The 27204-nt window shown below is 38.9% G+C and overlaps 1 protein-coding gene across 1 annotated transcript in view; it reads right to left on the reverse strand.

The window, feature by feature from the left end:
* The window catches only part of LOC125451045 (uncharacterized), a 145817-nt gene that overhangs the window by 39499 nt on the left and 79114 nt on the right, over positions 1-27204 (reverse strand). Inside the window, exons 7-8 of the mRNA XM_048527729.2 lie at positions 23101-23223; positions 14472-14702 (exon numbers count right to left, since the gene is read on the reverse strand). Of these exons, the coding sequence (XP_048383686.1) occupies positions 14472-14702; positions 23101-23223 (354 nt within the window). The remainder of the gene's footprint in view (positions 1-14471; positions 14703-23100; positions 23224-27204) is intronic.

Raw genomic sequence — 27204 nt, forward strand, 5'->3', positions numbered from 1 at the left:
ACTGAAGGATTGCATGAGACACAACCACAAAGGTGGGCCTTTTGCTTTGAGCCCCTTTGGAGCTTAATCCTGCTTTTCTTGTTCCAGGCATGTTTGTTGGTGTGAGCCAATATGATTGCCTTGCTCGTGAAGGCTTGTTGGTGCAGTCAGGTTTAACCCTTACGGACAGATGGTTACAAGAGGATCCAGGAGAATGAGTCACCATCTTCTAGATGTGGAGGTGCCGGTGTTGGACTGGGGTGGATAAAGTCAGAAATCACATGACACTAGGTTATAATCCAACAGGTCTATTTGAAAGCTTATGTTTTCAAATAAACCTGTTGGGCCATAACTTGGTGTTGTGTAATTTCTGACCTTCTTGATTGAAAACCAGGAGTTCCCCTGCATCAGTTTGAGAGAAGAACATAGTCTATTGCTACGAAAGACCAGCAAAGACTGCAAGACATCTTAGATGTGGGAGTACACTGTCTCTACTTCTGTATTTTACTGATAGCTTCAGGGTCAGTAAAGCATTCTCTTGAACAGTGTCTGCAAGGTCAGTAAAGCATTCTCTTGAACAGTGTCTGCAAATTGGAGAGTAGCTAATGTCAATGGAATATTCAAAAAAGGAGGTAGAGAGAAAACAGGGGATTATAGAATAGTAAGCCTAAGATCAGTAGTGGGGAAAGTTGTCAAATCCATTGTCAAGGACCTTACAGCACTGCATTTAGAACACAGTGGCATGATCAGAAAGAGTCAGCATGGATTTATGATGGGGAAATCATGCTTGACCATTCTGTTTGAATTCTATGAAGGTATAACGAGTAGAGTTGACAAGTGGGAGCTAGATCATGTGGTATATTTAGACTTTCAGAAATTGTTTGACAAAGTCCCACATAAGAAATTATTGTGCAAGATTAAAGTGCATGGGATTGGAGGAAGTGTATTGAGATGGGTCGAAAACTGGTTGGCAGAGAGGAAACAAAGAGTCTAGTCCCGAAACGTCAGCTTTTGTGCTCCTCTGATGCTGCTTGGCCTGCTGTGTTCATCCAGCTCCACACCTTGTTATCTCGGATTCTCCAGCATCTGCAGTTCCTATTATCTCTGAGTCAAAAGTAGTGGGTCCTTTTCAAATCAGCAGGCAGTAACTAGTGATGGGTGTTGGGCTCCCACTATCTGCAATATATATTACTGATTTGATGAGGGAACAAAATGTAACATCTCAAAGTTTGCAGATGATACCAAGTTAGGTGGAAGTGTGAACTGTGATGAGGACGCAGAGATCTTTCAGCATGATCCAGACAGGTTGGGGGAGTGGGCAAATCAATGGCAGATGCCGTATAATTTGAATAAATGTGAGGTTATTCACTTTGGAAGCAAAAACAAGAAGAAAGATTACTACTTGAATGGCTGTAAATTGACAGAGGGGAGTGTACAGCGGGATCTGGGTGTCCTTGTGCACCAGTCACTGAAGATAAGCATGGAGGTGCAGCAAGCAGTAAAGAAGTAAAATAGTATATTGGCCTTCACTGCAAGAGCTTTCGAGTACAGGAGCAGGGGTGTGTTGTTGCAGTTATACAGGACCTTGGTGAGGCCACACCTAGAATATTGCGTGCACTTTTGGCCTCCTTTTCTGAGGAAGGACTCCTTGCTCTCGAGGCAGTGCAGCAGGTTTACTAGGCTGATTCCAGGAATGGAGGATTCACATATGCAGAGAGATTGACTAGGTTAAGATTGGTTTTGCTAGAGTTCAGACGAATAAGGATGGGGACTTTTAAAATTCTAACAGGACTAGACAGGGTAGATGCAGGGAGGATGTTCTTGATGGTAGGTATGGCCAGGAGCAGGGGTCACAGGCTGAGGACTGGGGATAGGCCATATAGGATGGAGATGAGAAGGCATTTCTTCACCTAAAGTGTGGTGAGCCTATGGAATTCATTACCAAATGAGGTAGATAATGCCAAACACTGAATGTATTCAAAAGGGGGCTAGATACAGCGCTTGGAATGAATAGCATCAAAGGTTATGCGGAGAAAGCAGGGTTAGGCTATTGGGAGTTGGATGATCAGCCAGGCTGTGATGAATGGCACAGTAGGCTGAAGGACCGAATGGCCTCCTCCTGTTCCTATCTTCTATGTTTCTATATAAGATAATAAAGTGTGGAGCTGGATGAACACAGCAGGCCAAGCAGCATCAGAGGAGCACAAAAGCTGACGTTTCTGACCTAGACTCTTCATCAGAAAAGCCTTTTCTGATGAAGAGTCTAGGCCTGAAATGCCAGCTTTTGTGCTCCGAAGATACTACTTGGCCTGCTGTGTTCATCCAGCTCCACACTTTGATATCTTGGATTCTCCAGCATCTGCAGTTCCCATTATCTCTTCTATGTTTCTATATTTCCTTTTATTGCCTAATTAATTATATATCCAAACCATATCCAAATGGCTGATTAGCAAAAATTATCAGCAAGTGTGTCTTAATAGGCAGCTGACTTCAAAGACAGTTAGATGATAGTAGAAGAACTGGTGGTGCCAATGCTGAGAGTCTGGCCATATTAACAGGAGTGCCCTCGCTGAAGGTCACAGAATTTCAATAATGTTCAGATGAAAGATCACCGGCCTGAAATGCTAATTTTGTCCACAGAGGTGCTGTGCTGTTTCCAGCAATTTTTGTTTTTTTATTTCAAATGTCCAGTGGAATGATTATAAGACCATAAGGCATAGGAGCATCAAGTCTGCACTGTCATTCAATGAGATTATGACTGATCTGTTAACCCTCAATTCCATTATCCTGCTTTTTCCCCATAACTCTTGAATATGTTAGATTTAAAATCAGTCCCTTTCAACCTTAAATACACAATGACACAGCCTCAACAGCCCTCGACAGTAAAGAATTCCAGATTCACTATATTTCGAGAGGAAAAAAAATCCTCTCATCTCTATACTAAATTTGCAACCACTTATTTTGAGATTCTGCCCTCTGGTCCTCAACTCTCCCACAAGGGGTAACTACCTTTCCACATCAACACTGACAAGTCCCCTGAAAATCTTGCGTATTTCAAAAAGGTTGCCTCTTATTCTTATAAATTCCAATAAGTACAGACTCAACCTACTCAACCTCTCCTCAGAAGACACTGTTTTCATACCGATAGCATCACATTGACCCTTCTCTGGAATGACTCCACTGCCAGTTTATCTTTTCTTATATAAGGGGCCCAAAACTGTTCACAGTGTTCATACAGTGGTCAACTAGTGCCACTTACAGTTTAAATACAACCTTCTTGCTTTTGTTCAGCAATCCCCTTGAAATTATGACCAATATTTCATTTGTTTTTCCTAATATCCAGTGAACTTGGATACTAGCTTTAGTCTCATCGGACTCCCAAGTAGCTTCCTGCGATCTTTCTCCATTTAAATAACATTTGAGTTGTCTATTCTGCCTGCCAAAGTGCACAACTTCACATTTTTCTACATTATATTTCATCTGCCAAGACTTTCATACAAACTCAACCTGTCTATATTTTTCTACAGACTCTGTGTCATCCACATCAGTTAACTTCCCACCTATTTTTCTATCATCTGCAAACTTGGCTAGAGTACATTCACTTCTCTCATCCTAGTTATTAATATATATTGTAAATAATTGTGACCCTAGCATTGATCTCTGTGGCACACCACTAGTTGCAGGTTAACATTCTGAAAACTGCCCCTTATCCCAACTCTGTCTTCTATTAGTTAACCAATCCACAATCCATGCTAATACACGGAGGAAAAAAATTAAAGTCGCCATAGTACTACCAGACCATTGGGCTGCTCTTTAGTTAGATAGAGAGAAGACTGGTTGTGGTTTAAACCAATAGTCAACATGACTTGGACGAGGGGAAAGGTTGAGAAGGAGAGTCTTTCGTGGAGTCCTCAGCTTGTGTGGGATTGATGCCATGCTGTTGGTATCACTCTGCATTAGAAATCAGTCATCCAGCCAATTGAGTGAACTGACTCCAAAGTTTTGGGATCTTATTTTATTAAGGAGCCCAATTGTATTAAGTAGCCTTATTAAAGGCCTTTTGAAAATCCAAATATACTACACCCACTGTTTCCCCTTTATCTACCCTGCCTGTTACCTCCTCAAAGAATTCTAGTATATTCGACAGGCATGATTTCCCTTTCAGGAGGCCATGCTGACTCTGTTTCATATATTATGTGTTTCTAAATGATCTGCTATTATATCCTTTATTGTACATTTTCCCAATATGAGATGTTAAGCTAACAGACCTGATTTTTGTCTCCTTCACTTTTTAAGTGAAGATAGTACATCGAAAGTTTTCCAATCCTCTGGGACCGATCCAGAATCTAATGACTTTGAAGGTTACTACCAGCATATTCACTATCTGTGTAGCTACTTCTTTAATATCCTTCAGTGTATCCCATCAGACTGAGGAAACCAATCAATCAGTCTTTAGCCTCAGTCATTTCCCTATTACTTTTTCTCTAATGATAACCGTTGTAATTATTTGTTCTCCTCAATTTTCCCCTTATTTAGTAAATTTGGAATGCTATTTGTGTCTCCTACTGCGAAGATTGATGCAAAGTATTGAATCAACTCTGTCATTTCCTGGTTCCCCATTACTATTGCCCCACACTCATTCTCTAAGGATCCTCTTTTGGCATCTCATTTCCTTTTCATATATGTAATGAAGTTTTTGCTGTCTGTCTTGATATTATCTTGCAAGTTTACCCTTAAATTTTACCTTCTCCCTTTTTTATTGACCGTTCTTTGTTGGTTTTTAAAACTTTCCCAATGCTCTGGCATATCATAAATCATTAAATGTGTTTGTTTTTAACTTTCAATTTTATGCTATCCGTAACTTCCCTAGTTAGCTATGGTTGGCATATCTCCTTCCGATAATTCTTCTTTCTTATTGGGACATAACTTTGTTGTGAATCATGAACTTTCAAAATAAATATTTGATATTGGTTCTCAACCATTTTTACTTCTTTTCTCAAACCACTCCAGTTAGCTCTGTTCTCATTCTTTTGACAATGCCCTAATGTACGCTGAGCACAATATTGTCTGACCTGGTTCTTCCCTCCCAAACTGAATGCTAAATTGTACCATGTTATGGTCACTATTTCCTAAGTGATCTTCTACTGTGATATCATTCATTAAACTTTTCTCACTACATAACAAGCGGCATTATCCCTGGTTCAGTCCACACATACTCTTCTAAGAAACTGTCCCAAATACATTTTATGAGTTCTTCCTTATGGCTACCTATGCCAACTTAATCTTCCCATTCTACATGAAGATTAAACTCTCCAATGACTAATGTGCTGCCTTTGTTCCTCACCTGCATTATCTCCTGGTTTATTCTCTCTCCCTCTATATAGCTTTGTTAGGCTACCGTTTTCATTTTTATTTCTTTCCTCTATCCATGTGAATTGTACGTCTCCTGATCCAAATTCACCTCTTTCCATCATATATAATCAATCCTCTATCTAGGCCACACACCACTGTTTCGTTCCTGTCTATCCTTTCAATACACATATACCTGAAAACTTAGCTCCAAACTTTGATCTCCTTGCTTTGTTCCAAATAAGACCATAGGATATGAGAGCAGAACTAAGCCATTTGGCCCATCAAGGCCACTCCACCTTTCATTCATGGCTATTATGTTTCTCAACCCCATTCTCCTGCCTTCTCCCTGTAACCTTGATCCCCTTACCAATTAAGAACATATCTATCTAAGTCTTAAATGCACTCAATGACTTGGCCTCCATAACCCGCTTCAGCAATGAGTACCATGGATTAACCACCTTCTGACTGAAGAAATTTCTCCTCATCTCAGTTCTAAAGAGCCATCCCTTCACTCTGACGTTGTGCTCTTGAATCCCACCTAGTCTATCCTACTACTGAAAACATCTTCTTCACATCCACTCTATCAAGGCCTCTCAGTATTCTGTAAGCTTCAATGACATTTCCCCTCATCTTTCTAAGCTTAATTGAATACACACTCAGAATCCTCAACGACACACATACAAATAAAAAGCCATTAACTTTGCCTTTTTATCATTTTTCTCCCTTTTAACCTATGGTCTGCTGTTGATCTATGTTTCTGTCCCTTCCTATGTGTATCATTATCCAAAATCCACAATGTAATGGTGCTATATCATCTTGCTTTTTAAGCCTACACTTCCCCTCTCCCAAACCCTACATCTCTCTTAATTAGACATAAAGCCTATCTACAGCCCTAGTTATTTAGTTCACCAAGACACTGGTTCATCATGGTTCAAGTGAAATACATCCCACTAGAATAACTCCTTTCTACCCTAGTGCTGGGGCCAGAGCCCAACTAAATGAAAGCCATTCCACACACACCAATCTTTGAACTACACAATTAACCCGTTAACTTTATTTATCATGAGCTAGTTTGGCCATTCTTTAGGTAGTAATCCCAGGATTATTATTTTAGATGTTCTACTTAGCTGATCAAAATAGAAGAACATCGTTTCTAGTCTTACCAGTGAATGGATGACTATGACATCCCTCTCTAAGTTCTTCTCCAGCCCCGATGAGGATAACACACCCTTTGGGCCTTCCGCTTAATGCTGCAGAGAGTAGTATCTATCCACCTAACTATATTGTCCCCCACCATAACTTCACTCGTATTTGCTTCCTCCACCTGAATCGCTTCCTGTGGAGATGCTATTGTCGGTTTGTTCATCCTCCCTGCAGTTCCCCCTTTCTTCCATACAGCCTGCAACAATCTTGTACCTGTAGCACAATTGGAGAGGCCAAGTCTCCTTAATTATAACCCCCTTAACGTTATAACTGCTTCACCTCTCCTGCCCCTGATCAACGATCTATTTTTAATTACTTAGTGTGAGGCATGTGGCCACTCTCTGCAACAAAGTGTCCAGGTAACTTCCGCATTCCTTGATGTGGCAACTTGAACTCAGATTTCCGCTGGTCAAGTCAGATCAGAAATTTCTCAAGCTACGAACATTGCGTTCACTTTGGATAACATTGTTGTCCAGCAGCTTCCACATGTTGTAGAGGGTAAATATTACAGTCACTGATGTGAAAATCAAAAGAATTGCAGATGCTTTAAATTAGAAATAAAAATAGAAATTGCTGGAAAAACTCAGGGGGTCTGGCAGCAACTGTGGACAGAAATCAGAGTTAACATTTTGGGTTGAGTGACCCTTCCTCAGAACTCAATTCTATGATTTCTCAGAACTCTGATTTCTCACCAGAAATGCTACCAGACCTTCTGAGCCTTTCTAGCAATTTCTTTTACCATCACTACTGTATTTGATTATGGGCCAAATGCTGGTAAAAGGGACTGGGTTTATTTAGATATCTGGTTGGAATGGATGCGTTGGATCGAATGGTCTGTTTCTTTGCTGTATCTCTACGGGTGTAAGATACCCTGATTTTGGATGTGTTGCATGTCACATAATTTATGCATTTCTAAAAGGTACGAATACTTTTACAAAATTTCAAACTTCATTGCTTGTGAACTGCTTTGGCATGTCCGAAGGACTTGATAAGGCACCACACAAATTAAAGTTGATTTTTTTCTTGTTACGATCAGGTGAGGAATAATGTATTGGATCTCCTCATTTCAACTACCTGCATTTTGTTTATGAATGATTTCATGAATTGGCTCTACCTGCTTTCAGATGATTGTTGTGACCAACCGAAGTGAATGATTTTCTTTTTAAAGTCATTTTAGTTCACGAAAGATTCTGGGTATTAAAGATCAGATGGAGAAATTGAAAATTGATAAGTCTATTCACTTTTACCATAATTGTATAATTCCTCAAAACAAGGAAGGAATTTTTCTCCTTTCATAGAACATTACAGCACAGTACAGGCCCTTCGGCCGTCGATGTTGTGCCGACCCGTCATACCGCTCTCAAGCCCATCTAACCTACGCTATTCCATGTACGTCCATATGCTTATCTAATGATGACTTAAATGTACCTAAAGTTGGCGAATCTACTACCGTTGCAGGCAAAGTGTTCCATTCCCTTACTACTCTCTGAGTAAAGAAACTACCTCTGACATCTGTCCTATATCTTTCACCCCTCAATTTAAAGCTATGCCCCCTCGTGCTCGCCGACACCAACCTAGGAAAAAGGCTCTCCCTAGCCACCCTATCCAACCCTCTGATTATTTTATGTTTCAATTAAGTCACCTCTCAACCTTCTTCTCTCTAATGAAAACAGCCTCAAATCCCTCAGCCTTTCCTCATAAGACCTTCCCTCCATACCAGGCAACATCCTAGTAAATCTCCTCTGCACCCTTTCCAAAGCTTCCACATCCTTCTTATAATGCGGTGACCAGAACTGTAGGCAATACTCCAAGTGCGGCCGCACCAGAGTTTTGTACAGCTTCACCATAACCTCTTGGTTCCAGAACTCGAACCCTCTATTAATAAAAGCTAAAACACTGTATGCCTGCTTAACAGCCCTGTCAACCTGGGTGGCAACTTTCAAGGATTTGTGTACATGGACACCGAGATCTCTCTGCTCATCTACACTACTAAGAATCTTACCATTAGCCCTGTACTTTGCCTTCCGGTTACTCCTACCAAAGTGCATCACCTCACACTTGTCTGCATTAAACTCTATTTGCCACCTCTCAGCCCAGCTCTGCAGCTTATCTATGTCTCTCTGCAACCTACACATCCTTCGTCACTATCCACAACTCCACCGACCTTAGTGTCGTTTGCAAATTTACTAGCCCATCCTTCTACGCCCTCATCTAGGTCATTTATAAAAATGACAAACAGCAGTGGACCCAACACCGACCCTTGCGGTACACCACTAGTAACTGGTCTCCGGGATGAACATTTCCCATCAACTACCACCCTCTGTCTTCTTTCAGCAAGCCAATTTCCGATGCAAACTGCTATATCTCCCACAATTCCATTCCTCCACATTTTGTACAATAGCCTACTGTGGGGAACCTTATCGAACGCCTTGCTGAAAGCCATAATACACCACATCAACCGGTTTACTCTCATCTACCTGTTTGGTCACCTTCTCAAAGAACTCAATAAGGTTTGTGAGGCATGACCTTCCCTTCACAAAACAGTGCTGACTATCCCTAATCAATTTATTCTTTTCTAGATGATTATAAATCCTATCCCTTATAACCTTTTCCAACACTTTACCAACAACTGAGGTAAGGCTCACTGGTCTATAATTACCAGGGTTGTCTCTACTTCTTTAACAGGGGAACCACATTTGCTATCCTCCAGTCATCTGGCACCATTCCTGTAGACAATGATGAGTTAAAGATCAATGCCAAAGGCTCGGCAATCTCCTCCCTGGCTTCCCAGAGGATCCGAGGATAAATCCAATCCGGCCCAGGGGACTTATCTATCTTCACCCTCTGAAGGATTTCTAATACCTCTTCCGTGTGAACCTCAATCCCACCTAGTCTGGTAGCCTGTATCTCAGTATTCTCCTCGAAAACATTGTCGTTTTCTAGAGTGAATACTGTTGAAAAATATTCATTTAGCGATTCCCCTATCTCATCTGACTCCACACACAACTTACCACTACTATCCTTGATTGGGCCTAATCTTACTTTCGTCATTCTTTTATTCCTTAAATACCTATAGAAAGCCTTAGGGTTTACCCTGATCCTATCTGCCAACGACTTCTCATGTCCCCTCCTGGCTCTTCTGAGCTCTCTCTTTAGGTCTTTCCTGGCTACCTCGTAGCCCTCAAGTGCCCTAACTGAGCCTTCACATCTCATCCTAACATAAGCCTTCTTCTTCCTCTTGACCAGAGATTCCAACTCCTTCGTAAACCACGGCTCCCGTACTCTACAGCATCCTCCCTGCCTGACAGGTACATACTTATCTAGGACACACAGGAGCTTTTCCTTGAATAACCTCCACATTTCTAATGTGCCCATCCCCTGCAGTTTCCTTCCCCATCCAATGCTCCCTAAATTTTGCCTAATCTCATTGTAATTGCCTTTCCCCAGCTATAACTCTTGCCCAGTGGTATACACCTATCCCTTTCCATCACTAAAGTAAACATAACAGAATTGTGATCACTATCACCAAAGTGCTCACTTACTTCCAAATCTAACACCTGGCCAGGCTCATTACCCAGTACCAAATTTAATGTGGCTTCGCCCCTTGTTGGCCTATCTACATACGGTGTCAGGAAGCCCTCCTGCACACACTGGACAAAAACTGACCCATCTTTAGTACTCGAACTATAGTGTTCCCAGTCAATATTTGGAAAGTTGAAGTCCCCCATGACAACTACCCTGTCTCTCTCACTCCTATCGAGAATCATCTTTGCTATCCTTTCCTCTACATCTCTGGAACTATTCAGAGGCCTATAGAAAACTCCCAACACGGTGACCTCTCCTTTCCTGTTTCTAACCTCAGCCCATACTACTTCAGTTGATGAGTCCCCGAACATCCTTTCTACAACTATAATACTGTCCTTGACCAACAATGCCACACCTCCACCCCTTTTACCATCTTCTCTGTTCTTACTGAAACATCTAAATCCCGGTACTTTCAAGAACCATTCCTGTCCCTGCTATATCCATGTCTCCGAAATGGCCACAACATCGAAGACCAAGGTACCAACCCATGCTGCAAGTCAGTTTATAATGACCAGTCCATGACAAGATTTGTATGAAATGACAATACAAAAATTATGGCAACATTACTCAGACATTCTGCATTTACTCTCTTCATCTTAAGTTGGTTCAAAAGCTGTTTTCGGAATGGCAGCTGGACTTATTCCCCAGGCTTCAACACCTTTCTGAGTTTTAATTCTTTACTATCTAGTTCTACAATCCTTACCTTAAAATTGGGAATTTCTACAAATTTGATTTCTAGGAAGTCAGAGGGTGGTAATCTGATGTTACGTTCCGACACTTGCATGTTACACCTTGCTCTCATTGAAATTTATATGAACCAAATTAGACTGGTTGGGGTTTGAAACGTAGTTTTGTTCATTTGATCTCCAAGCGAGTAACTCCATTTTTATCTCACTGGTATTCCCCTGATGATCTGCGCCAACGGTGGCTGCGTGGGATAACTTTCATCCTCTTTTTCCTTTGTTCTGAACAGGGTTTTCTCTCTAGCCTGTTCCACGTTTTCTGCACGACTACTATAGTTAATTGGATGTATTCCCTGCAGCTCAACTTCACATTCTCTTGGCATATCTAAGAATCCCTCTGCCTCTCCCCCACCCTGTTATTTCACCAAGTAGGGATCTGTTTTCCAGGTGCTGTCCTTTCAACTTATGTCACCCTCCCTGACCCATACTTATCTTCTTTTATAGTAACTGCCATACTCAGGGTCTCTGAACTACTTTGGGCTCTGACCTGAGCTGTTCTGATACTGCTAGACTATCTTTAACTCTGTTTAATTCAAGTTACTCTTCTTGGAGTCATCCTAACCTTAAAGATTTTATTGTCCCTGGAGGCTTCTGAAACTCTGAGTTCCTAGTCTCTGAGCAGCTTACTCTTCTTGAGCTACTACAATGCCCATAAATCTTTTTGCCTCCAGTAAGGCTCTGAATTTTTTGATTCCCAGCCTTACTGCCACTTGCTGCTGGCATTCTTTCCAATTGCTCTGGATTGTTCTTTTCTATTTGGAGGGAGATTTCTTACTGCCAGGGGAGTCTGTTCTCAATAAAATATTTCTCCCTACCATTGGTAAGCTTGTGGTTACCCTCATGTTACTCAATTCACACACCAGTTCACTCTCTAGGTAAACTTTAATCAGCATTTGTTACCCATCCTTTATTCCCTCTGAACTGAGTAACTTGCTATGGCACTTCAGAGGACAGGTAACGGCCAACTTTGTTGGTACTTGGTCACGTGTAAACCAACCAAGTAAAGGATGGAAAATTCCCTTCCATAAACAACATTAGTGAACTAGTTCTATAACAATTGATGACAGCTCCATAGTGACTATTATAAAGGTTGTCTTTCATACTCCAACTTTCTTTATTAACTAAACTTAAATTTCACCAGCTGCTGTGGTAGACCTGGGTTCATGTCCTGTAACATATGAATGCATGCCCCATAAATGTTGTTCCTTCACCAGGGCCTCCTGCATTAGTATTCTCTCTTCTTTACGCAAGATGTCCCAACTCAAATTTCACTTCTCTTTCCCATTCACTTTCTAGGAATTTTCTCTCTTCTTTCAATTCCTGCCTTTCTTTCTCTTTTTTTCCCCTTCCCCCCCCCCTCTCTTTTTCTTTGTACGGAATTATCTTTCCTCTGTTTATATTGGAATTCCTGTCCTAACCTTAGCTGTTCCAACTTTACATTGTATGTTTCATGATACTCAGTTTCTCCTGAGATGTTTCCTCAGCCATTTTGCAATTTCTATTTCTCTACTTTTCGCGTGGAGGTCCACTGCCAAATGCCTCACTACCTCTTTTAATTACTCCAAGGTCACTTCCTTTGATACAGCAGGACAAGATAAATTTAGAAAAATTGAAGTATTGTCAAATGCAATAATGTAGACTTTTGCAGCATTTTCTGAATAGCATTTGATGGAATAATTTATTTCTCGCACTACAGTTCTTTTGTTCACCTGTAGGAACAAACCCAAACTCTAAGAACTCCTTTTTTAAACCCCTACAGTTGTCGGCAACAAAGGTTTTTAAATTATTTTTAGCAGACAGCTATATCGGGCTTTAATTAAAATACAGTTCTATAGTTAAGAAAACTTATATGGTTTTCATGACTGAAAGGAGCAGGAATTTCATGACTTACTTTTCCCAAGAAAATAATAAACTGTATCACCCCCACGGCCCTCACTCCCACTGCCTCATCATACACACAAATAGAGGTATAAATTTAAAAAGGAGACAACATTTAGGAAAAAAAAGAAGATCAAGAATATGCTGTTTACAAGTCCTTAGAATTCCTGATGTGTTCGGCTTAACATGAGACTACACTCGTTCAGTTGATGACTTACATCGTCCATGGTACCAAAATTTATCTTAAGAGTTCTCTATGAGTAATTATTTCTCAGATTTGCTGAGAACAAAATATAGGGACAGATAGAGAGAAAAACAAACAGCAAGCACAAGCCATTCAGTTTTGCTGTTATGAATCTATCATCTTTCTCTCTCCTTTGTCCCAAAGTAGTTCCCTGGAATACAGTTCATTTGTGAATTCCCTTGTCTGGCTTTTTTAAAAGGCTAAATTATCTGCAAGTAACTTTTATCCCACAAGTGAAAACCCCAGAAAGATACAAGTCAAACGAGACACACAGGCTTGAGTAAAGGCAAAATATTATAAATGGTAGAAATCTGAAACAAACTCCAAACATGCTGGACAAATTCCACATGTCTGGCAGCATTTGTGGAGAGAGAACCAGTTCCAAAAAAGGTTATACTGGACTTGAAATATTAACTCTCTTTCTCTCTCCATAGATGCTGCCAGAGTGCTGAATTTCCACAGCATTCTTTGTGTTGTTTGACACAGATCAATGCGACTGGTTCAGTCATTTTAAAGACATATTAATTTCAGTTCAGAATGGATTTTATTTCATTTATTTGTTTTTCTTGAAAGGAGAACGCCAAGAGGAGACATGGAGGTTTTCAAAAGCAGGAAGAATCTGGACACAGCAAATAGGGGACCTGTTTCACTTTTAAGAGGATCAAGAAACAATGGATATATTTAAAGTGTTTTGTAAAATAACCAAATATAAGTGAAAAAAATCTCACTCAGCGAGTATTCAGGATCTGGAATTCGCTACCTGGAAGTGTGGTAGAGGCAGGCTCAATTCAAGCATTCAAGACGACATTTGGTGATTATTTAAATAAAAGCAACATGTAAGGCAACGGAGGACTGGCACAAGGTCAAAAAGCTTAGAGAACTGGTGTGGATGTGATGGGTGAATAGGCCTTCTGTAGTGTAACACTTCTGTGATTTATTGATAGTTTTATAAAACTGGCTCAACCTGTGCTCAAGAGTTCATTGCAGCTATGTGAAGTCAGTATTTGTAAACCATTTTAGTCCATGAAAAGTTTTTGTATTAAAAATCAGATGACAGAAATAAAATGTTGACAGTCTTTTGTCAGCAGTATCATAATACTTATTTTGAGGTATATTGTTAAACGAACTAGTTACATAAATTGAGAAGAGATCCTATGCCTCAAATTTGACCACCTCCAATTTTACAAACCAATAAAAATAGGAGACTTCCTTCTAATCATCTTATTCGAACAATTTCAATTGTAACTTTGGCTTCATGTCAAATTCAAAAAAAAAATTCCCATGAACTTGTTGCAATCAAACGGCATCAAAATACTTTCTCAAAGGGGTCCACACAGAAAATACACAGACAAGGTGAAATCAAAATCCCATTTCAGAACAACATAACATTCCAAATGATCTAAGATCACATCCAACCATGAAACAACTAGAATAGGTCAAGTCATTGTTATACAGAAGAGTTGGCAATTCAAATCAAATGCACTCACCCAAGGGGCAGAAGGCACAATCAGTGTGAGGGTCAGCAGATCAATGCAGCAATCTTCCAGTGATTGGTTGCATCTAACCGCCTGATTTAGCAACCTGGCATAGAAAACACCAGGAAGAATACGATAAACTTGATCATGGGAATCTTGGCCAGGTACAAGAATAAGACTCAGTGTATGTTTGATTGCATTCAGATGTCTGTACAGCTGGCAGAGCTTTGTTTCCAAGACAGACTACAAAACATTGAAAGTAAAAATAAAACTGTTATAAAATTTATTGAAAATCAAAACACAAGAATTGCTGAATGTAGACACAGGTTTGAATAGCTTGTTCACCAGCTGAAACAAATGAATTGAAAATATAATTTAAAAAAAAACAAGCAGGAAATTGCATATCATAGGTATCGGAAACAGAACTGAAAAGGTGCTTGAAACACAACTGATCAGACAATGGTTGTAGGCTGAACAAATGAGTTAAGACTTCAGGCATATACAATTTCATGAGATGCTGAGTAGTTTACTTTGTAATTCTGGCACTTTATTTTGGCAAAAGTAAACTGTATGGGAAAGATGTTTGGAACATGATGCAGCAATAATTCAGTGGTTACACTAATACTTTAAGCGAATAAGTAAGTGAACTTAAAAAGCAAAAATGTCATGGCCACAAATTTTTCATTCAACCTAAAACAACAATTGCTGGAAAAAAATAAATTAACAAAAGTGACATAGAGAAAGAATGTATAGACTTCTGCAGTTCTGAATGTTCACCAGTGAATATTTTGCTGAATAATTTTACATTTTATAACAACAAGCTGCCTGAATGGAAGTACGGGGCAGAATTTTCCCTTCTCAAAAACAACTTGGGCATTGATGAGTCAGTTAGGAAAATATGGTTCCATCCTTGGGTGACTGTGCAGTTTGCACGTTCTCTCCATTTCTGCATGGGTTTCCATCAGGTGGTCTGGTTCCCTCCCACAGTCCAAAGATGTTACGAGTTAGGTGGATTGGCCAAGCTAAATTACTCATAGTATTCAGGGATATGTAGGTTAGTTGCATTAGATGTGGGAAATGCAGAGTTACAGGGACTGGATAGGGGGATAGCTCTGGTGGGATGCTCTTTGAAGGGTGTGTGTTGGGCTGAATGGCCTGTTTCCACACTGTACAGGTTCTATAGGTATGGCAAGATTAGAAAGAGATATTCTTGATGTCCAAAATGTCCAATTTTCTGTCCAAGGTTTTAATGACAAGATGGGAATTTTGTTACTGCATGGCGAGAGGACTATTTGCACATATAAGCATCTCATAACCGAATCTCATTTATATGGAGTTTCCTATTTTGCCTAGCATTTCAGGGAAATTAGAAGATGACAATTCTTGACATGAAAGTCTGAGCAGATACCTGGCAGTTCCAGCTTGCCACTTGCTCCTCTGGGCCTCTACTTTGGGCAGTGTTCTCCAAAATCTCAGGGCACTGAACAATATGCTATTATGATGTTTGAGAACTTGGATTTGAAAGTAAATGAAAATAGGTCTTGGGTTTAGTGCTGTTTACTTAACATGACTCTTCTCATTAGATCAGAAGGTATCTACTCTCACACAGTATTCCATTTAAGCCCCAAAAGAACCCACACATTTAGACAATACGGACAGCAACACACACAACAATCGAAAGTATATTGCTCTACAGATTATATACACATTTACTTGTTTTATTTTACCTTTGTATTAATCTAAAAATATTCTCCCTTGGAAGTGTAAGTAACATTAGGGATGGGTGACAATTAAATATGTACAAGGCATTCTGCAGTAAAATAGATTTTTTTTCACATTAAGGACTTTGTGTAAAGATAAACTGGAAAACATATCGATGAACTTAACATGACCTGTACTGCTCTGCAGTGATGTTCACAAGGTTCACCACTGAAGAAACACTTCTTACAACAAGATCTTATAATGGAGTTATGCTCAAGTATGGTATTGATGAATACACCTCATGATTTTAAGAACATGTATATGCTAAAACATTTTGATAAAATTATTATATTATAGCATAATTGGGACTGCTACATAGAAAATACAATGGAGAAACAGGCCATTTAGCCCAACCAGTCCATGCCAGCATGTTTGTTCCACTCAAGCCTTACCATCCTTCTTCATAATTCCAATGACATAACACTCATTCCCTTCCCTTTCATAAGCTTATCTGGACTTTCATCTCAACCATTCCCTGTGGCATTGAATTATACATTGCCATCATTTACTAGGAAAAAAGTTTCTTCTAAAACTCATCTGATTTCTTTGTGACTTATATTGCTAGCCTCAGGGTTGTACTATTGCCACAAGTGGAAACATTCTCTAATTGTACGAAAATATTTCATAATTTTATAGACCTCTATTAGGTATCCCTTCATCCTTATCTTTTCAACAGAAAACAGTCACAAGCTATTTATCTAGATAAATTATATCTACTACATGAAACGGTTCTCTAGATATACACTATTGCCCTTACTTAAAAACAGGCATCCACATTTTCTGGGTAATTATTTATTGTGAATTATAATACTTCGTCTCTCCTCCAGATTGTTTTAAAATTCAAACTGTCCAGGTTATATACTCTGCTGATAGCTCATTTATTATACATCCTCTTTTTATTTTAAATGTTTATGTATCAGTACCGTAACCTTATAAAGCTTTGTATAGAATGATATTAGTTTGTGTATAAGTTCCCAAGAAGGATGAATGCTTTCAAATGTGGCACACAGTCAGTAATTTTCCTGGTCGGCACTGTCAGCAAGGAACTTCACCTGCCAGCCATGAATGTTGAAAATCACAGGCATGTTTCACTTCACTTCCCTAATGAGCAGCTGGCAGTCAAGATTCCGAGCTGGCAGCAAAGTTTCAGAAAATCTATCCTCATATGTTTTGATGATGCTGGGGCAATGGAAATGCAGAGAGGAATGCAGAGACATAGCCAGCTACTTTATTTACTTTTTTTATTAGTACATACTTTTATAAATTACTACATTGCTTTAAAAATAATTTCTGTGAGTTTATGTGTGGAAGAATACTCAAATATTAAACTCAAATGGGTTTAACAATCTTTAATAAATTTTCTTTAATATAACTTTACTTTTCTTCAATATTTCATCACTTAAAAAATGCTAAAGTAGCTGTTTGCAGAGATAAATGGCCTTCATTATTTAAAAGTTAGCTAAAATGTTTAATTTGTAATTATGCTAAATAAAACTGTAATCTCTTAATTTGCTGTGAAGATTCATATAATTACACCTTTTTACACCACGAAAATGTCGACATCACTGGTCTAATGATTTAATACTGCTCACAAAATTCACAGTAAGGCCTCAGAAACTGGGAAGTGGCAACAGAACTACAAGCTACATCAAGCTATAAAATATAAAATACATTATTAATACTTTTCTTTCACATTAATACATACATTACTGGTTCATTTGATAGTCTAAAATTGACAGTTCAGTTAAGTCTGCTTTGATTAGTAATAATTGAGAGGGCTTTGTCTTTGCATCAGTCATGGTTGGCTCTGCTCCCTTTCTCCTTCTCTTTCGAGGAAACTGACTGCTGTCATTTGTTGAATGTGTCAAAGAGGGATGCAGGAACTTAATGTCCGCAACATCTGTTCTTACTAGTTACAGAATGTTTTATGTTATAAAATGGGCATCAATCCTAGGCAAGCGCATCACTGAAGTATGTTCCTGTACACCACCATATGGTTCATGGTGATATTTATACACAATCATGATTTTTCCTTGTGAATGCCCATAGTGAGACAAGACCAAGCACCACCTTCAAATGAATTGGATTTAGAAGGCAGAGAATAATTGGATCAAGGCATGTAGATACCATGTATAAGTAGTTCCATTTTAAAGTATAAGGTTCTGCCTGTATTTTTGTTATTGTAGAATACAGTTAAATCACAACGTTGCATGAATTTTGAATGCCAATAAGTAGATTTGATTGGAATATGGACATTTCTCTACAAGGTCTCGGCATCATCACTGGTGAGAAGGTGTAGATTTATTGAAGCAAGCTTCCAGCTGAATCTTCAAAGACCCATGTCTGTGGGGTTGGTAATAGTAGGATCTCAAAGTTAGGAAAGAAATCTTGCCACTCTGACCTCATGGCATGTTCCCATCACAGGATTCTAGAGAAGTTGAAATGATGTTTGCAATGGTGACCTGCCAAGTTGCAGGCCAGCTCCCAAAGATAACTGGGTTTTTGAGCTAGTGCAATGGATGCCCATCATGTTAGGTGGCTCCAATCTATTTGGAAGTCTCCATTCTAGAACTTATTAATAACTGCAGCAGTAGTCTTAGCTGTACAGGCTCTACTCCTATCCCTATCCTCCTGGCATTATTTATCTGATTTGTGGTCAGTGATCAGGAATAGATGTGTCTTAAGTCCTTTTTGAATAGCTCAGCACCTCTCATTTTTGGCACTGTGGCTGTCAATCTTTGGCTTCTGAAAATTATTCATACATGGGAAGAATAAGACAGCATCCACTGCCTACTGCTAATTGCTGTGGAGAAGGTAATGGTGAACTGTCTTCTGAACTGCTCAAGTGAAGAGACACCCACATTGCTGTTAGGAAGGGAGTTTCAGCTTCTTTGACCCAGAAACAGTGATATAGTTGCTAGTTGGGATGCTGTATGCCCTGGTGGGAAATTGCAGGCAGTGTTGATCCTACACATCTGTTGGCTTCATTCTTCTAGGTAGTAAGAGATCATAGGTTTGGAAAAAGATGTTGTTAATTAAGGGCTGATGAGTTACTGTTGACTAGCCTCCTACTGACTTGTAAATGCTGGGTGCCCGCCCACCAACTTCAATTGTATGGCAAATTGTCTGCAAATTGATGAATCCAACAAAAATCGCAAAGAGAATATCAAGCTCATGCTCTGCAGGTTTGAAGCCTCGCAAGAAAAATGACTTCTGGTCTTGACCCTTGATCAAGATTCCTGGCTGCAAGTCCTACATTCTTTATACTTGCATTACAAATTCCTTTGTTCAGAGATATACAGTGAGCACTTCCAAGTTGTCATGCTGTAATTACGTATCTCCAGTAATGGAGCTGTCTTAGTTCATGTAGTAGTGGGTAGGAATAGATATAGCATAACAAGTTTGTACAGGCAGTTTCTATTATAAATTTGGTCAATGGCATTTATGATGAAAAGAATTGACAGGAAATGTACAGATATAATAATTGTTAATTTATCACTAGGTACAGACAGGAAATAAATGCTGGCCAGCCATTCATGATCCATGAGTAAACAAAAACAAAATCTGCATCATCACATACATTCAGCTGGTGAGAAGTTATGTTCCCATCTTCTCTTGCTTTATCTTCTCCCAAGACAGGAGGTCACATCTATTGTTAAACTATATCTTGAATTTTTCAAACTTAAACATTCTTAACTGGCTGAGGTGTTAACCGCATTGACATTTCGGTTGGGAAAATCTTGTTTCCTGTATATGGGTGAATTGCTGTACTTGGTGCAGAAAGGCTGTCTTTTGGCAACATCTGTGAATGGGTCCAATACTAATGGCATTTCCTCAGTTTCAGAATCAAACAACAAGCAATTAGCAATTTATAATCTAATTATAAAATTGGCTTCATCAATAAATATAAAATGAACTCATGAGGCCTTAATACAAGATTTTTTAAAAGTGGGAAGTTTCTCAGCCACTTTTTATTGTTTCTAGCCACTTTTTTGAACAATAGATTATGTAAACCAGACCTAAAATGTTTACTCACTTGCAACATCATAATTTGCAAATAACAGAAATACACAAGAGTAATAAATTATTCAAAGTCAAGGAAAACTACAATGACTAAAAATTCTTCTTGAAAACAAGTTTTAACAGAATTATCAAAATGTTTCAATTTTATATTCTCCCATTTTTAGGATATTTTAACCATTTTCACCTGGGTAGGTTGGCATACAACCTATCCACAGGTTTCTGTCAAGTGCAATTACTATTTGGGTGAGCATATTGATCTTCTGTGCTTTGGACAGCCATTGTCAGAAATATTTATATTCAACTGCTTCACTCTGTGATACTTAAACATATTAATTGTGTACAATTTTGGTCTCTTCATTTGAAAAAAGAAATGAAATTGTTTTAAAAGCAATTCAAATATGGTTCACAAGACTTATTCCTGGGATGAAGGCCTATGCCCTTTGGAGTTTCGAAGAATGAGAAGTGAACTTATTGAAAAACATAAGAAACTGAGAGTCTAGTACAGATGAACAGCCAGATGATGCTCTTGTGATGGAGCCTTAAGAAGAAGATGTTTTAAGATTTAAAGGAGGTAAATTATTCTTTTCTCAAAGGGTTGTAAGAATGTGGAAGGTATTAGAGGCTGGGTATTTAAATTTATTCAAGGTTTTTTAGGGAGACTTTTAATTGAAAAGAGAGTCATGGGTTACAAGGTTTGGACTGGAAATTGGAGCTGAAACCACAGCCAAATCAGTCATGATTTTATTGAATTGTGGAACAGCTTAAAAGTGCTAAGAGGCCTTTCCTGCTTCTAACTCCTAGACTCCTACACTTAAAAATGGCAGTTCTTGCATCACTTCTTTATTTTTTTCACTAGAAAAGCTTACTATTGGAAAATTGATGATCAAGTTTGTGCTCATTTGAAAATTAATCTAACATTGACAGAATTTTAAACCGCAACTGTCAATTAAAATGTTATGGTAGCCATTGGTAGAATGTAACATATTGCCTATGTAAATACATATTAATAGTTACAGACTGGGACAGGCTTGGATTCAAAGATAACCTATGCGTTCACATATTATTGGTGCACAAAAATTAGGAATTTAGTTTATATACTAATATTAATGCATGATATGATTTCTGACACATTAAAGTATTCAAGTTACCGTTTTTTCACAGTAAACAACCATTTAATGCTGTAGTGTTAGGGAGGAACAGCTGTCCACTGCTGGACAAAGTCCATGCTCATTCCCCACGGCATTTTCTTTTTAACCTTAGCTGCAGACCAATTGGAATCTGATAGAATGAATGCAGCAACTCAACATGGACCAAAGTCCTTTCCAGTAAAAAAAAAGTAAGCTCTTTACACAATGTTTCAATTTTATATTCTCCCTCTTTTAGGATGTTTTAACCATTTTCACCTGGGAAGGTAGGCATACAACCTATCCACAGGTTTCTGTCAAATACAATTACCATTTGGGTGACCATATTGATCTTCCAGCTATTGATAGAAAATCACATTAAAAACTGGCTTAAGTTTTTAAATCTATCATGCATTTGTGAGTGGAAGTGTTCTACTTTGTTTTTAAAATGCTTCACTCTCTCCAATGAACCTTTCCACAATTGCTAAAACAAGAAAATCCATCACATTAGGAGAAAAAATTCTTAGCTCTCTGGATAGTGATATGAAACAAGGACCTAATTAAAGCACAATATATTGTTTTCAGACAGCATGGAAACACTGGAAGCATCTAGAGCCAAACTTGAACATCTGTTATATTTAGTCAATGAGCAGGTGTATGACATGATAGAGTGCACTTCGTAAATAATTTAACTCGGGAATAATTTACAACTTGATAGTCAAGATACAGGTTGAAATAGTGTACTCTAAAGTGCAATCTATAGAGACTGGAAACTGTCACTGTGAATTTGTTCCAGTTGGAAACTGACAGGTCAACTCCTTGGCACAGGGAAAACAAAAGTAATACGCTCTTCCACCCGATTTTTATGACATACATAATGTTTTTCCATCAGACACTTCAAAGTCACTGCATCTGCAGTTAGTATTGAACACAGAAGAGCTGGAAAAATTGGATTCTATAAAAGTCAACAGCCATAAAGGTCACAGACACAGCTGCACAATTTGAGCTGAGTCTCCAACATTCAATTGTGATTACTGTCATCAGTCTGATTCTACCCCAACTAATAGGAGTCCAGTAAAATCTGCTGTGAAGCTCTCAGGCAGGCATGTTCAAGGAGTAATTCAAAAATTTAGATTGTCACTATTATTTGTTTTCTGTGGTGGTTAGTAAAACAGCTGCATGTAAATTATATACTCCAAAAGAAGAACGGAAAGACATGCATGATTTTAACGATTAATCCAGTGAGCAACATTGTACAGTGCTTCCACTTGAAAATACATGCTATATAGTGAGTGAAGACAAGGAGGAATGTGCAAGTGATTGGAGTCTAAGGAAATGAGAGTTCTGCAGAAATTATAAGGCTAGATATGCTTTCAGAAATTGTGAGGGATGGTAACATGAAAAACATGAGAATGGGAATTCTGAATTGAAACTCTTAGGAGACCAGAAACCAACAAGATCAGTGAAGACATGAGTGAGGGTTGCAATGGCTTTAAATATAAGTGTCACAGTTTTAGATGAGATAAATTTACAGAGGAGATTGGATAGTGGGAAAGCACAGAAACTGTTAGAGAAATCCAGAGGTGGAAAATATAAATATTAATTGCAGATCTGCTTTTATTCTCATTTAGTTCAACAGTCATAGATTTTCTTATTCAATTTTTCAATGTTCAACAATCCAGTTTAATAATGATTGACTGGCTAGTACAACTTAGATTTGCATTTACACTTACCACATACTGAAGGTTCAGGTTATCCGTCTTGCCATAACAAAGATCTAGGAGACTCACAGGTTGGTTAATCAGATTCCCTCCTGACATTAGCCACATCATGGAAAGGTTTTCAACATTTGCTGCCTGAAATAATTTTAAAAATATATGTTCAGAATCAATATCACTGGATTTTAATTTCAAAGATAATAAGTCACAACAGTGCATGCATTGCTATGGATTTTCGGTAAGTAGTATAATAAAGTGACTTAATAATCTAAATTTGACAACCTAAGGCTGTAGAAGTCCAAATTTGCAAAATCTTTTCCAGAGAGAATTATAATGTTTTATTCAGTTAAAATTGACTGTTTTAAAGGCAGAGTGACAACAGCAGTTGAATCAAATCAGCCCAATGAATAATTACATCAAACATTTACAGAACAAAATGCAAAAATCTGCTGAGTCCTCCCCACAGCATGCAATGCAGATATGGTATTGATATACATGTCTGCAAGATGGGAAGGTACAGTAACCAGGTTTATGAAGAACACTGAATTTCTAAAATTTAATCCTCATGAGATTTGAACAGAAACACAACAGAAACAATAGCAATGGCATCTTTGGGTTTCCACATGATGTCTTCAGGAGACTGGTTACTAATGACTTAAAATATTACATGTTGAAAGATAAATTCTAGTGAAAATTTACAAATCTGACATTAATTCCAATGGCTATTTTATTATGTGTGTCTCAAAATAAAATAATGAATCCTCCTGCCACTCGGTTTTTATTTTGGAGGTCTCTTGAAGCAATTTTCAAAGTACTTCTTCAAACTGCAGGACAAAGGTAAGAATATTCACACCTTTCAAGAAAAAAGTAAGCATTCAATTCAGCATATTTTCTCCCTCAAATGTGATCCACGAAACACAGGGAATGAAAGCCTGCTTGCTGGGAAAACATTTAGAAAAGTCCAAGAAGAATGGGAACTGTTTCCAATTATTCCTCAAGTTGCATTCCAGTTTTTATGTGTCAACAAAAGAAAAAGGCAAAACATTCATTAAATTGGATCTCTACCCTTTTCTACTCAGATACACAAAGGGCTGAGAATTAGTGGCCAAAGACAAAATGGTCAAAAAAATCTTTTGCAACATTTAATTGCACAATTAAAGAACTTTCTGTAGTTATTGCAAAAACTTCCAAGCTACTGCAAATGGGAACAATTATTAGACTTCGTGTTAGTCGAAACATTTGTCTTCCTTTTGTTTCCTTTCTGTTACTATCAAGTAAATGAAACCAATGCCACTAACTTCAGTATCTATGGCAAGCTTCATTCCCAAACCATTGATTTCATCCCTTTATAAGGATAAATCAAACTGTTCTGATCCCATGAACATGTTCCAAAAAACACAGGTGCCCTTAATGATGACGCAGATACGTAACTTGGTCCATCCTAACCCATGTCTGTTCATTAGCTGCTGAAACCTATACTATGTCATTCTTACTTCTAGATTTGAATATTCTAATGCATGTCTGGCTTGTCTCCTATGTTTTATGCTCTGTAAACTTGAGGTCATAAAACAATTAATATCTTTAATCACACTCAATTCAGTTCCAATCGTAAACCCCAATATCACTTGCATACATTGTTTCCTGACCAAACAACACATACACAGTAAAATTCCCATTCTAGTTTCTAATCCTTCCATGGCTTTGTCTTTCTCTCTCTACACAGTCTTTGCCAGCTTCATGCCCACCTAAACATTTCAATTCCTTGAGTTCTGACCTCTTGAGCATCTCTGACTCTAAGTGCTCCATCACTGCTGGCTGAGCCTTTAGCCTCAAATTCCCTACGTTCTTCTTCTCATTCAGTTGTGTCAGCATTACAGGTTAAAATCCACATTCAATAGACATTATCATGAATACATGTTATTGAAACTAGTGTGTCCAGCTGAAATTATGGGATGGTGTTTTCCATTTTGAAGGTAAAGCACAGTGAGAGGACAAGTTTGCTGGGGTGGATATCAAGCTCCTCAAAGGCTTTGGCGAAAGAGTCTTTAGACTAGCCAGAGAAAACCGGCAGCATTCCTGTGAAGAAGGGGAGACATCAATGGATGAGCAATAAGTAATACTGCACTTTGCTTTGCATAAGCTTCATTCTATATTCAACAATTAATTATTATTCTTCTCTTCTGCGGGCTTCCACTACCACCTACAAATACTTAGCAAGGAAGTGTCTCTGAGCCACACCACCTCTGAGGAAGAAATGTGCGTAACTTCAAAGAACGTTTGCAAGACTTTCACTTCTAGCCTCCAGCAGCACGTACCAGGAGGCTGCCTTAGCTGTAGCATATTCAGAGGTGCGATATGATGAGAAAATCAGTGACATGTGTCTGCTCAGCTAATGAATGAAGAAAGACCAGAAGTCTCTGACACTCAGAGAGCTGTCAGAGGTCAAGCCTTTGGCCAAGCCCAGTAAGAAGACATGCCTCTATACTTAGCAATAACAGACAAGGTCAATCGGCAGAGAGTATCACAGCAACATCATGCAGATGTACCTGAATTCCTTAGGAGGCTGGGATGAGAGATGGAGGAGCCTATCCAAGTTCTAACTACTGTAGTGGTCTGGTTAACAAGCATGTTTCTGCCATGAAACGGAGGTGCCTGACAGATGCAGGTCCAATAAAACACTCAGTGGCCGTCAGATATGAGCCAACACCCACACATCGAAGCCCTAGCCATATATGCTCAGCACGAGTAGCAAAACAACAGTGGGTCAAGGCACAGTATGTGGCCAATTCACCAACGGGTGGTGCGAACAGGCACCCATAAGAGCAGGCACAACAGACAAGCAACCCAGCAGCTCCTTCTCAGGACACTCCAAAGGTGTCCATCCCCTCTACTTATGACCTCAATGCCTGCAGCAGTTCAAGTTAAGGATGGTGAGCCTGTATCTGTGTTGAAGATTTCGAGTGGGTCTGGATGCTCTAGGCCCAAAGCCTCTAAGGGATAATTGCTCAAATCTTCAAAATCACCAATGTCACACACAACATTTCCCTCCACTCTAACTGCAGAAGTAGGACTTGAGAGAAAGCAAGCAGACACTTTAAGGGCACATCAGTGGCAAAGGTGCTCAACCATTATATCTACACTGTACTTCTCTAAGTACGTACTCAGTTACACAGTCTCTAAAGATGGTGGATGAGTTGCCAATCTTGCAGAAAGCTTTGTTTTGGATGTGAATCTTCTTGGTGCAGTTGGAGCTGCATCCACCAGGCAAAAAATTGTCCAAGGAAGTTTCTTAAATCAATATGTAGAGGGTTCTACTCCAGAGGATGTAACACTGGACTACATCTTAGGAAACAAGATCAGGCAAGTGACTGAAGTGTCAGTCGGAGAGCATCTGGGTTCAGCAATCATAACTCTCTTAGTTTTAACATAGTTATTGGAAAAGATAGGACAGGTCCAAAGATTAAAGTGCTAAACTGGAGCAAGGCCAATTTTGGGGCCATTAGGCAGGATCTAGCAGATGTCAATTGGGTGAGTCTGTTTGAAGGAAAAGGATAGACTAGAAAATGGGAGGCTTTTAAATCTGTGATATCAAGAGTCTAGGGACAGTATGTCAGGGTGAAAGCAAAAGCTGGCAGGTTTAGGGATTCCTGGCTGATGAGGGATATTGAGGCTTTGGTCGGGAAAAAGAAGACATACCTTGAGTTTAAGCTATCAGGCTCAAGTGAATCCCTAAATTGTTTAAGGAATGTAGCAAAGACAAGCACAGGAAACTACCGGCCATTGAGCCTGACATCAGTGGTGGGCTAATATTGGAGAAGATACTAAGGGACAGGATCAACCAACATTTGAATAGTCAAGGTCCGATTAAGAATAGTCAGCATGGATTTGTGTGTGGGATATCATGTTTAACAATTTTTTTCAAGTCTTTCAAAGAGGTAATCAAGTGGATGTTGTCTATATGAACTTTAGTAAGGCCTTTGACAAGGTACCACACAGCAGGCTAGTCATGAAAGTTAAGTTGCACAGGATCCAGGGAGAGCTAGCTATTTGGATTCAAAATTGACTCAATGGTACGAAGCAGAGGGCAATGGTTAAAGATTGTTTCTCAGAATGCAGGCC

The sequence above is a fragment of the Stegostoma tigrinum genome, chromosome 3 (genome assembly GCF_030684315.1).
Source record: "Stegostoma tigrinum isolate sSteTig4 chromosome 3, sSteTig4.hap1, whole genome shotgun sequence".
NCBI classification, from domain to species: Eukaryota; Metazoa; Chordata; class Chondrichthyes; order Orectolobiformes; family Stegostomatidae; genus Stegostoma; species Stegostoma tigrinum.